Here is a 13997-nt window from a genome sequence, read left to right as displayed (position 1 = left end):
GGAAAAATCTGCAACCTTCCTCTCAGTAGGCCAACCAATTTAAGTGGTTTACATCACAACACTTATACACAGGAACAATGCCTAGGCCTAATGCAACTTGAAGTGCACCATCGTTAGCCAAAGTCCATTATTATGGCCTCATTACCATGACAATAGTTAACACGCCATGAACCACGCCATCTGCACGAGGCACCTTTGCTGTTTAAAAAAAAATACTTAATGGGTTGAGAAAGCAACAAAGTTTTAACAGGGGAAAGTGTGCTTTTCATTTAGCGTCCCACAATCAACGTTGGCCTGCTGCACATTCCTGGCCACGGCGTCTCCAAAGCAACAGCACTCGAGCACAAACTATCTGGAGTCATGTGCCACTTTGCAGTCACTCTTCTGGCTCAGGCACATGGGTACTGAATAAGGGGGGTGGGCAGGCGTTGGGTCTGCTTGGTTATGGCCAAATGCAACCGTCTGTAGTGTGGTAGTGAAAGGGTTAACCTTCTGTAGTGTGGTAGTGAAAGTGTTAACACTTTGTCGCGTGGCAGTGAAAGGGTTAACCTTCTGTATTGTCGCTGTGAACGGGTTAACCCTTTGGTATGGTAGTGTGGTAGTGAAAGGGTTTAAACACGATTACTCATTGATTTGAGAACATCATTTTTCTTCGCGACAAACGGCTGCCTTTCTCTCATCTTCTCTCTCAAGTTACCAAAGAGACGCCTTTTCAAAATAACTGGAGAAACGCACCATGGCTGCCTCCTCCCTCTCAATATGGGCTGAAACTACTGTTTGGGTTTGGGGGGGGGGGGGGGGGGGGGGGGGGGGGGGCGCTCCGCTGTGAAGGACGCATGGATTTACAACACAAGACAAAATTAGAGCAGCACGGCATGTGGCACAATAATCGTTTTATCTCGATTATGTCGTTTTCATGACTGTGGGAAGACAAAATCTAAATCGTAATTGAAATCTAAATTTGATTGATCACCCAGCCCTATAGTAGGAGTGTTCAGATTTGGTCAATCGCAGCCTGAAGACATGACCATCACATTGCTTCTTCTCATCTTGAATACTAGAGGCAGTCTAAGCCAAGGCGCAAACGTTCAATATTTGCCACGTGCCTTTCTTATGCGTCATCTCTAACGGTCAGCGCAATATGGGAACACTGGGAAAAGGCATAGAGGAGAAGGAATATTTCATCAAGACATGGATCAAGACTGCAAAACGCACACACACACGCTCATATAACTGTGTCATTACGCATCAAACTATTTCACTTGCCCTCACAAAAACCTCTTTCACAGTGTACATGCCGCTTAAACGGCTCCAAGCAAAAGGGCAACGCATACATTATCCAATGAGAAAAAGGGCAATGCATTCATTATATAATGAGCATCTGTGCTCCCAGATTCTCATGAATCTAGAATGAACAACACTGCATAGGCAGGCACCTTTGTTCACCTTCAGTACGACACTACATTGAATTGAAGCCAGGAAAGACTCTCTTCAATATGCATTTTCATGTATGTAAGTTCAAGAAGAAGTATAAAACACAGCAAATTACTAGCATTGCTAATTGACCATGTTCACATGGTGGCCATTTTGCTCTTATGTCATGCTCAGGTTGGGATTTCTTGGGTGGAAAGTGGTCTATATTTGTTAGGCTACATGGAGCCCAGGCTTATAAAGAAGAGGCAGGCCGGATAAAGATGTCACTGAGCCTGGCACACCGGCAGCTGATAATAATAACAGATACCACAGCGTCCTTTAGCCTAGTAAGAATTCTACCTGGGGAAGAAGAAGTGCATTTTTCATGAATTTTTTTGCACTTGGTTGAAAGTGACGTGAAGTAAAGTGAAGCTAAACGATTATAAAAAATAAAAAAGGTAGCATTCAAGTGAACAGAACCTTGGGATTATGCGAATCCTCAAGAGACGAGAAGAAATGCAGCGCTTGGCGTTCTTCACAGCTCAGCATTTAAGCACAAGGTCTCTCGCTTGGACACGGAATGAAACAAGTTGATTGTCCGCTTCCTGAAAATGCTTTTATCAAATCAAGGCACTACATTCCACATGTGTTTTTTTTTCTTTTTTATATATAAATTGAGTTAGCAGCATACCTTGCAGCCCCCAAGTATGTCAAGTCCCCCATTAACTTAATTACCCCGACAGCAGTGTCTGAGAACACACAAGGACTGAATTAGCCGGATCCTGACATATATCACACTAAGGGCTAATCTTTGTGATGTGTAGGCCTCGTTCTATGCTATATGTAGCTAAATGTAGGTTGCATAGACAACAAAGCGCCACATTCCGTAAAACCAATAGATAGAGGAAGCCTTGCCGTACAGCAGGCTATAGAATAGAACTGTTATTTTTGGCCACACATTTCTTCCTGCTGCGGACTGCGGTGTCACATAATGCTTTAGCTTTGAGCTGGTATTTCTTTCAACCTATGCATCACCATGCTTAACCCTTTCACTACCACACTACAGAGGGTTAACCATTTCACTACCACACTACAGAAGGTTAACCATTTCACTACCATACTACAGACGGTTAACCTTTTCACTACCACACTACAGATGGTTAACCCTTTCACTAACACACTACAGACGGTTAACCCTTTCACTACCACACTACAGAAGGTTAACCCTTTCACTACCACACTACAGAAGGTTAACCCTTTCACTACAACACTACAGAAGGTTAACCCTTTCACTACCACACTACAGAATGTTAACCCTTTCAATACCACGCTAGACGTTAACCCTTTCACTACCACACTACAGAAGGTTAACCCTTTCACTACCACACTACAGAACGGTTAACCATTTCACTACCACACTACAGAACGGTTAACCCTTTCACTACCACACTACAGAAGGTTAACCTCTTCCACCCGTGCGGTCCATCGGCGGACCACAAATTACATCATGTCATAAATCAATCTCTCCAGACTGTTTGACAAAAGTATCGTTTTATTTTTCAAACGTATTCATAACCATGTCACAACAGCATTTATAATGTATATTATCATCAATACGTTAGTTTACCAAATAGGTTAAAGTGTTATTAGATAGATTTTCATTTTCGTTTTAGTGTTGTTTACTTCGCGAAAGTCAACCATTTTGGAAGATTTGAACGTCGGGAATTGTATTTTTTTGCTGCCATTTTGTAGAGGGCACCGAGAGCTTTCGATGAGCGTTGGAATTTTTCGGAAACGACACTTCCCAAAAGCCTCTATGGGGTTTCAAGCTATTACTTCTGTATGACTTTTTTTAATATCTCTTATTATTCGGGATAATAAACCACACAACTTAACGTTACCACACTAGACAGTTAACCCTTTCACTACCACACTACAGGTTAACCCTTTTACTACCACACTACAGACGGTTAACCCTTTCACTACCACACTAGACGGTTAACCTTTTGTGACGGTAGTGAAAGGGTTAATATACATACGTTCCAAGATTGCTGGTAGTGAGCCAGCCACAGATTTCTGCAGCCTTCCCTCAATAATTAGCTGCCCCTTTGGGGGGAAATCTAGAGCTGAAGTATCCTATATGTGGCTCCTGGCATTTGTCCCTCTGCCGCTTTTCATTTGTTTTCTTGTTTTAATCTATTTCAATATATCTGGGCAACATTCACAACATGCAGCTGCATCACGGTGATGTTGCCGCCCCAGGAGTTATGGTGGGGTGTTGCATCCGCAGCAACATAACCCTCCCATGTGGATATGGTAACCTCACAGCTCTCATACACCCCTACGAAACCGCACCTATAAACTCTGTCCTTTGGCTGGTGAAATCATAGTAGGGGTAGTCTTACATTAGCTGTATTCATCTACCGTGTGAACGACTGAAAATGAAAACGACTCACTCAACCCTGGACAATCCCATCATTGCACCTATTGATAAATCACTTAGCCCAATAGTAGTCTTGGAGATGGGAGAACGGAGCAGGGAAGATGAGGCCAGGCTCCCCCTGACCTAGGCCTATAACATTATAGCCTACCATCCAAGGGTTTCAAATCAGACATCGGTGTCAGTTACTTTTCACAAGACTATGAAGACAAATCTCTCAGGACTCCAGAGTAGGGCTGCACAATATATATCGTTTCAGCCTTGACGTGCATTCTCTTTGTGAAGGACGTTAATATCAGGTTGGATCATGGACTTTAGGTTTCGTAATGTAGATTTTTTTCCAATATCGTGCAGGCCTACTTGAGAATAGGGCTGCGACTTTTTAGTCAACGTTTGTTGACTTAGCATTAAAATAATTTTTGTTGAATACACTTCATTCATTGCCAATAAGTTATTCAGTCACTACTGTAAAATGTGCATCTCTGGCATTACAGAGATATACACTAGAAGTTCTTCTCATGATTGCATTAATGTTTTTTAATCATTATACTATGGCATATTTAGGCTACCGGTAACTTTCATTAAATCAACTCTTTGATTAGTTGATCAAATCCTGACTCTTTGCCAACTAAGAATTTCTTTAGTTGAGAATAGGCTTCCCGCGGTGGGCGGTGATACCGGTGTTTATTCAGTGTTAAGGCGTTAATAAAGTGTTAATAAAACGTTTTGCATATCAATGCCCAGGTTCATAAAAAAAACAATGTTATCAATACTTTCATTATAAACTAACACAGCAGAGTAGATTTCACTTCACGTGACGGAGAAAAAGAAGGCTCTAGAGACGACAGGTTACACGACAACGATTTGGCAATATTTGGGATTTTAACCCAATGCTAACGGGGAATGAGGCCATCTGTAAAGTTTGTATAATGAAGGTGGCATCATCGGAGGCAACACCTCTAATCTACACACACACACCTTCAAGCACCAGGAGAGTGAGGCTGCCAAAAATGGGCCCTGCAGCAGCGAAAGCACTCCTGGGGAGGACAGACCGTAGAGACAGACACACGTTATGGTTATCCATAACTGTTGCGTTTGCACAACGCAGTAAATATAAGAGGGACTGAGTATTTGTTGTTCAAAGTAAGGGGGAAATCTGAAGATCTAAGCCTGCCGGCTACTGTACTGATCCATCAACGAATCACCGGAAGGTATTACCGTGACCCGTTGGGTTTATTTTTAAATTAGAACCCAACGTCAACTCCATCTGTCCAACAAATGGATAGGATACTCTAATTAAAAACAGACATCGATGGAATAGACACAGTTAGATCAATGTAGCCGCATAACGTTAAAGATCAAAGTAAGCGCTCTATCGAGCGTCATCTTGTAAAATGTCTGGTGTCACCGATAACGACCGGTGTTGTCGTGAGTTTATTAACTGGTGGGGAAATGTCCTCACCGTGGCGTCCCTAGTTGAGAACACCTCATGTCTCAAACAATTAGTCCCTGGGCCTACTTCATCTTAGACCTGTATTATTATTAGGCTACTTGCAAAACATCAGCTGCCAGTAGTGTTAAGTTCTGAGAAAATCATCTCTGTGACTAATCATTTAAAAAACGTAGTATCAAAGCATCTACCAGTCACAATAGACCTAAATGAGTTAGCATTTCTGCAACAAAAGAGAACAGCTAACAGCTACACCAGAGAACAATCAGGACTAAGACTGGACACACAGCCGCCAGATGGTCCCTGAGGAGATGTCTTCCGTGCCAGTTCATCCCTTCGTGCCAAATCTACCAATCAAAACAATGATTTCCCACAGGTTTACAGATACAAATGTAACCTACTCCTTTTGATAAAGCACGTTGTCTATCTGCTTCCTACTTAACATTAAACGGGGTGCATGCATACTCATGCTGTTCATGAATTTATTATTTTTCAGTTGACTAAATAACATTAACCAGACTTTCTTATGTAGATATCTCACATTTGAGGTTACATTATGTGGAAAAAGCTCATGCATTATGCATAAGGTTTCATTGGCTCATTTAGTCATTAAATATGTATACTGCCGAGTAGAAATGAATTTCAAAAAGTAAAAAAAGGGAGAGAAAAACGAACAACAAAAATACTTAAAGCCACCCAGAATGTGGTTACTAAGTATAAAAAGGAGCGCAGTGAGCCAGGTCTGAAACATCCAAAAAGAAGGTGCTTGTTAACTTCTTGAGACCAGAACCGCCTAAATTCCAGCTTATTTTGAGTTTCTGGCACAGGTGTTAAAATGGTTTGGGGCAGCTGAGTGAGTATTAATACATTTCCTGCAAGATAGCAAAGAGCCAGCAAGTGAAAGTCACCACTAACTGAAAATCTGAAATACTATGATATGGAAAAATAGACATTAAAAACAGCAATAAAAAAACTACTTCAATCGTATGGATTTATAGTACACCATGTGACCATATAAAGGTTTGCAGCTAGACTATACAGTAAGACTGTGAGCAAAGGGGGGGGGGGACACACTCAAAGATCCTCTTAGTTCCACAGCAACTAGTCTGGAATGTCTACTGCAGGTCTAGGAGACACTGACAGCTGGTCCATCTGTTTCTGCCATCAATTCTCTCCAAAGGAGAAAAAATGAATGGAATCAGGAACCTGACCCGTAGTACCGGAAGGAACCGCTTATACCTCAGGGTCACACACTACTGGAATGGAACACATACACGTTGGCAAGAACTGTGGATACTTCCCTTGTGTTAGTTGGTCTGTTGAACACTTAGTGATAATGCTCTTTACGCAGCAACTGATAATGGCATTAAGGAATGGAAAAGGAACTCACCGGTCTCCTCGTCAATGCTGAATATCCCAAGGCCGGAGCCGTCCCGTATGGAGTATCGAATCTCTCCGTCTCGGCCTACGTCGTCGTCCTGAGCGGTTACTTTCATCACAGAAGTCCCAACAAATGCGTCCTCCTTTATAAATCCCTTATCGAAAAACGAGGGGAACCACGGCCTGTGGAGGTTCTCGTTCACATCCACCAAGTCCACCTCGATGAAACAAGTCGAGGATAAAGAAATAGGCTTCCCCTTGTCTTTTGCCTTCGCCGTGAGATTGTACACTTGCTTCTTCTCGTAATCGAGATTCTGTGCAATACGCACTGCACCACTTAGTTTGTCTACCTCAAAATTCCCATCGCCGTTGTCAATCAGGCTATATCGTACCTGACTGGATGGTCCGATATCAGGGTCGTGGGCTTCCAGCCACATAATTACAGTACCAATGGGAAGGTCCTCCCTCACCCTCACACGGTAATTAGGGGGAATAAATTTAGGTGGGTTATCGTTAACGTCCTCCAGGATGATCTTTAGTGGTACTGTAGACACAAGCTGAGGTTCACCTACTGCCTGGTCACGGGCTGCAATCTTCAAAACATAAAAGGGATGAACCTCGCGATCCAGTGGCTTTTTAACAGTCACCACACCAGTCTCCTCGTTGATGGAAAACTGATCTGTGCCGGCCAAAATAGAATACCTGATGACTCCGTTATCCCCTTGGTCCTTATCCGTGGAATCCACCTGGATAATTTCCGTACCCACAAGTGTGCTCTCGCTGATTTCAACGGAATACGCGTCCTGCAAGAATTGAGGACTATTATCATTAGCGTCCAAAATCCTGACATCCAAGAGGCGTGAAGAGGATTTCTGTGGAATTCCAAGATCATATACGGTGACGTTGAGTGTATAGTGGTCTGTTGTTTCCCTGTCGAGAGGAGCATGAACCAGGAGCCAGCCACTTTCCATATCTATAACAAAGCGACTCTCTGGGTCGCCGCCTGAAATAACATACACCAATTTCCCATTGAAACCACTGTCTGTGTCTGTGGCGCTCAAATGAACCACGCGGGCACCGACTGGAAGGTCCTCTTTGACCTCAATGACACTGGGGAAAGCCTCCGCAAACTGAGGAGAGTAGCGGTTGACGGAGTGAACGTCCATGAAGTTGTCGTCGGGTTCCGTTTGCGTGTGAAACTTGCTGCCTTGGAGAAGCTTTTCCGCCAGCATGGTGGCAACTCCGGTGTCGATGCATTTCAACTGGACAGGCTTGCGAGCGGTGATGACGGTGATATTCATGATCATCGACTGAGTCTCGTGTTCACCGTCACTCGCGGTAATACGTAAGCTGTGAAAGGACACTTTGGCCGCCTCTCCCTCGCTCAGCGTTTGCTTCAACGAGAGAACCCCCGAGTTTGCGTTCAATTCGAATAGATCCAGGTCGTTTCCGGCGTTAATGTCGTACCGCACCAGCTGCAATTCATCGGCGTCGATAGCAGACACCGTGGTTATCTGCTCGCCCACGCCGTGGTCTCTCGGCACAGTGACATTGCAGTCGATGCTTTCAAACAGGGGCTTATTGTCATTCAGGTTGGTCAACGTTATGGTGACGGATGCCTCCACCTCTCTGCGGAAAGGGGACCCCCAGTCTGACGCTCTCACTTTGAGCCTGTAAATCCTTGGCATCAGCTCATAATCTAGAACCTGTGAGGTACTGATGACACCAGAGAAGTAGTCGATGACAAATGGCTGTGGGCTCGCATTGGTAATGCTGTAGGTCACATAGCCGTTCTCTCCCTTGTCTAGATCAGTAGCTCTGACCGCTAGCACACTGGTCTCCACAGGTACGTTCTCGTCGACACTGGCCTTGTAAGACGTCTGCTGGAATTCTGGCGCGTTGTTGTTCACATCAATCACATCTATGATCACTTTAGTCGCCGCCTTTTTATCACTAGTGATAACATCTAGCTCAAACCTAGGGGCATAATCAGCATTAATGGGGCCTGCTGTGGTAATTAAGCCAGTGTCTGGATTAATAGCGAATCTGTTCTTTTCAGACCTATGACTAAAAGCATACTTCATATTTGGATATTTGGGCAAGGCTGTTACCATAGCAATGGGCGTATGGAGGGGGGCAAATTCACTGAGGTTGACCCTGTATACGGCATTCTCAAATGCGGGAGGGCCCACTTTAAACTGCGGGGAGGTAACGTGTATGACTTTAGCGGACGAAAACTGAGTGGGGTTCCCTTTGTCCTTGGCCTGTAAAGTGAGGTTGTATCCGAAAGGCTGGCCGTCCCAGTCGACGTCCTTGACCGCTTTGATTTTATACTCCTTGCTCCCGGGACTGGTTCTCACCGCCTTGAACTGCTGAAGGGGGTCTCCCGCCACGACACTCAGCGACGCTATCTCCCCGTTCGGCCCCTGGTCGTTGTCCTCCACGGTCACGATAGCGTAGGTGGGGTCGTGGTCTGCGTCCGACGGGGCCAGGGTGACGGCCGTGATGACGGGTGCGTGCTCGTTGGCCTGCTCCACCCTCACGGTCAGCTTGGCCATGCTACTGAAGCCGCTGCTCCCGTACAGCTTCATCCCCCTGTCCACCGCCAGGATCTCCAAGTCGAAACGCTTGGTCTCGGAATAGTCCAGTTTCCCCGTCAGTGTCACCACGCCGCTCGTCGGGTGGACGGCGAACATGTCCGTCGACCCTCTGAAACTGTAGTAGTATTCTCCGTTAGTACCGATGTCGGCGTCTGTCGCCATCACCTTGGCCACGCTCGAGCGCATGGCCGTGTTCTCTGGCAGAGAGACGCTGTAGGAAGTCGGAGAAAACAGAGGCCTCAGATCGTTGGTGTCCAGTACCTGCACCATGACCCGGGCTCGCGCCTCCAGATTAGTACCTCTTTCCACGGCTTTGACGGTCAGCACGTAGTGGTCTTTAACCTCCCGGTTCAGAATGGCAGTGCTGCCTCCTTTGGTCCGTATTCGCAGAAAACTGAAATCTCCCAGCAGGTAGTCCTCCGCCTTGAACAGGTTCTCGTTGTCTCCCGAGACTATTTTGTACCGAATCTCCCAGGTGGCGTCCGCGATGTAGAGGCCCATCTTAGCGTGACTCTCCAGGTATGTCTTAGCAGCGGAGTTCTCGTATATGGTGGCATTGTAAACGGAGTGAGTGAACTGTAGAGACGGCGGCGCTGCCTCCGGGCTCTGGGTCCCTGTGCAACACCCACAGAGGAGCTGCAGGAGCAGCAGCACGAGCAGCCAAATCATCTGTGTCCCCGTCATGTTCGTACCGTGATCTTCACCCAGGAGCACCTGGAGACAAACAAAGAGAAAATTCATTAACAACATCATATTTATATATAGCATGTGTTATAAAGCGTTAACCCTTTCACTGCCACACTACCAAAATGGTTAACCCTTTCACTGCGACAACAATACACAAGGTTAACCCTTTCACTGCCACACACGACAAAGGGTTTAACCTTTTCACACAACCACACTACAGATAACCCTTTCACAACCACACCACAGAAGGTTAACCCTTTCACTACCACACTACAGAAGGTTAATAACCCTTTCACTACCACACTACAGACGGTTGTAGTGTGGTAGTGAAAGGGTCACCCTTCTGTAGTGTGGTAGTGAAAGGGTTAAATAAATAAACAAATGCCAATTTCCAAAGGTGTAATTATAAACCGACGAGATCCAAATGGGTGATGAAAATTAATGTGTTGATATCGCCTCAAACGATATTCCACTCTGCACTGTGATGTGATGCTTCCTTAAAACTAATTTACACCAAACCATGACAAGTGGCGGTCAGGCTGATTACCAGCCAAACGGTTGCCACAGGAAAGGGGATGTGGAGAAATGCTTCCAAATTTGTACGCAAAATTGTGAGATTTTAACGCTTATAATGCACATGATAAAAACAAAACCTTGTGTATCTGAACTCGTGATTGATCTACTGAACAGGCCAAATGAGCAGAAGATTTTGTGCTGCAAATTTTTTTTGCATTGGTTGTACAAGAATATATGATTAATTTTCCCATTTGATACAGGGAAACCAAAACAAATAATGAAATAAGACTGGCAAATGTTGAAGCATGTATGTGCACATGCAAGAATATTTATATGTCTGGGATGGGATTTATATACATCAGATTTCAGAAATGGTATTCTCCCCAAGACCTCCATACCCTGCTCTGATACCCTGCTGATAGTGCTTACAAAGGGACCGTTCAGACACAAAATCCCTACTTGACTAGAATGCCCAACGCCAACGGCCATCAACAATTGCAACAAAAGAGTTACACAAACATTTCTGGCCAGCAGGCTACTAGCACACAGATACAAATAAAATACTTTACAAAGATTTTTTTTTTTTTTTTAGAATGCCCTCAATTACCAACTCCAGGGCAATGTGGTAGAATGTGTCACAGCATGACAACCTAAGCCACATATCTATGTTTTAAATCTGGCCTACACGTTTATGTCAACCCTGATAGGCTTATACTTGTTTGTGAGCCTGCCTATTTTCTATCTGGTGGGCGCTGTGCTAAAATAAACACAAGGACTGCTCCTGGGGTCTATGGTGGTGTACCACCAAGGGAGAAACCACAACAGAATGTAAAAACCTCACAGCCCACCGACCCTACTGACAAACAAGTGCCTGTAGCTTCCTTCATTTAAATCTGTTCAGTTTGTGTGGATGAGACATGTGCAAAGACAGAATACGTGTGCAAAGACACAAACACGATTTTATATATATATATATATATATATATTTCTGTTTTTTGTTAACAATGGAGCCAGAAGCAAGTCGGTATCCGTGCTGTGACAGAAGCAGCCGAATGTGACTTAAAATATCTGAATTATTTACTTGTTGCGGATCAACCAGACCAGTATTCCCGTGTCTACATGTTGGCTATTACTATGTAGTTAATAGGTAACAGAGAGTCCACCCAAAGTCACAAGCAATCCGTCTGCACACAAAATATAGCCCAGGGCGAAATGTGCCTGTGGCTGCACAGTGGACGATCAAACTACACAGAAACTTAAACGTTATAGCCTGTCTCTTGAAGGTAGATCGTAAAGAAAGAATGCACAAGTTAACAACAACTCGTCATTATTTCAATTAGACTACCGGCAATAATGTGCGTCACTGTTTCCAAATAACAAAGAGGAAAAAGAAATAGCTATGTTTCATGCAAATGTCCTTTCCTTTTCCCATCCCCCAACTTAGACCATTCCTATTCACTCCACGGAGCCTGTGCGCCCGCAGCCAGATGTAGCTATAACACTATGGAGGAGTGTGGGGAGAGGCGCACAATACAGAACAATGCATAAAACACATCAAATAAATAAGCCACAACCCTGAGAAAACGGTGGCCTAACTCCAGTCAAATCTAAATAAATAATAGTATCACATTATAGCCACATATTGATTATTCACGCCGATGTCTCCAGGCGCTAAACTTCTGCAACAAGAGATAAAGAAAGAAAGTGGTAGTTCCCGATTATTTTCTCCCGGAGCGCAGCTCCTCACAATGAAGGCTAGCGGCTCTGAGGCGAATAGAAAACTCAACTTTTTCAACGTTTCAAAGATATCCCCAATAAAGACTCTGTAATATCAGCAAAACGTGAAACCTAAAAATGCACCGCTTTACATACCTATTCCGTCATTAATGTCGTGAATTGGGAGGCTTTTCGTGTAGTTTACGGGTTCCAAATCTCAGCATTGTAATACGTGGACTCGTCCCTCTCTGCGCTCCTCCATCCAGCTCCCCGGTGCGCTCCTCTCTCTCTCTCTCCCTCTCACTGGGTCTGCCCAGGCCGTATCTCTCCGCGGTGCGCACGCCCGGATCTACTTACTGCTGGCATGAGGAGACCTCTCACTACTCTCTCAGCTCTACAGAGAAACCAACGCCGCCGACGGAACTCTTTTGATCTGCCCCCCCCCAACTTAGACTGTATTTTTGAACAGTCAATAATAATAATAATAATAATAATAATAATAATAATAATAATAATAATAATAATAATAATAATAATAATAATAATAATAATAATAATAATAATAATAATAATAATAATAATAATAATAATAATAATAATAATAATAATAATAATAAACTTTATTTGTAAAGCACCTTTCATACAGAAACTGCAGCTCAAAGTGCTTCACAACAGAAAAAAGACAGGCATAAAATGAGCACATAAAGTGCAGACATATAAAATCACAATTTTTTTTTTACATTAGGATCTAACTAATAATGACTAGTTATTCACATTTCCACGTTATAGGCTGAGCACTGCAGCTATACCCATACCGTTCTAGATTAGACTATCCTCCTTATTAATCCAAACTCTTCACACATTGGGCTAATATATATAGGTGTAGATTAGACATCCCTAATCAGTGATGGCTTTTGATACAAAATTGCTCGCGCTTATTGTTTGGATTTAATTGCAACACTATTGTTGTTATTAATATTATTTGTAATTAGTATTGTTGTTGTTTGTTATTATTATTATTATTTCATCCAAAACAAAGACCCTATGAGAGGAAGTCATCCATTGTGAATTCGTTGTCACTGATAACAAGCATCGGTCACTCTTGTGAAATCCTCACAGAATCACTGTTGTAGCCTGATCTCCCACTAACGGCATGGGATGGGAGTGTGGCTGGTATGCGATTGATGGCGCTCTCTCACTGCGATTGCCCGGACTGCCTGCAGGAGGACTGGGCAGACTGGGCGGCTCTAGTCTAGGGGGAAAGCTTGCTGCATGCAGAAAGGCACCAACTTCTGTTCTCGCGTGCGTGTGTGTGTGTGTGTGTGTGTGTGTGTGTGTGTGTGTGTGTGTGTGTGTGTGTGTGTGTGTGTGTTGTGTGTGTGTGTGTGTGTGTGTGTGTGTGTGTGTGTGTGTGTGTGTGTGTGTGTGTGTGTGTGTGTGCGTGCGTGCGTGCGTGCATGTGTGAATGAATTAATTAATGAAAACGTTATTTAACAGATTGCAGAATGGGTACAATACAGTACGGCTCAATACACACAATTGTTAAGGGGATGCAGACCAGAGAGAGACTTTTGTCTTGGGGTACATCAGGGTCCCCCATTTTCAATTCATAGTGACATTTATGACATACACAACATACATGACATCATGACATTTATGGCATAGGGACATACATGACATCATGACATTTATGGCATATAGGGACATACATGACATACAGGTATATAGTACTGATACATTTGTGACATATACAATATGCAAATATACAGTACTGTTACCCATAGATCCTAACAGA

The 13997-nt window shown here is 43.9% G+C and overlaps 1 protein-coding gene across 1 annotated transcript in view; it reads right to left on the bottom strand.

Annotated features, from left to right (window-relative positions):
* Positions 1-12484, bottom strand: part of fat1a (FAT atypical cadherin 1a) — a 136312-nt gene extending 123828 nt beyond the window's left edge. Inside the window, 2 exon segments of the mRNA XM_084318023.1 lie at positions 6694-9997; positions 12359-12484. Of these exon segments, the coding sequence (XP_084174149.1) occupies positions 6694-9967 (3274 nt within the window). The 5' untranslated portion in view covers positions 9968-9997; positions 12359-12484.
* Positions 12485-13997: the final 1513 nt, after the last annotated feature.

Source organism: Notolepis coatsorum (genome assembly GCF_963971535.1).
Source record: "Notolepis coatsorum genome assembly, chromosome: 7".
NCBI lineage: Eukaryota > Metazoa > Chordata > Actinopteri > Aulopiformes > Paralepididae > Notolepis > Notolepis coatsorum.
The sequence above is the reverse complement of the archived record's forward strand: the minus strand, read 5'-3'. Positions and strand labels throughout refer to the sequence as shown.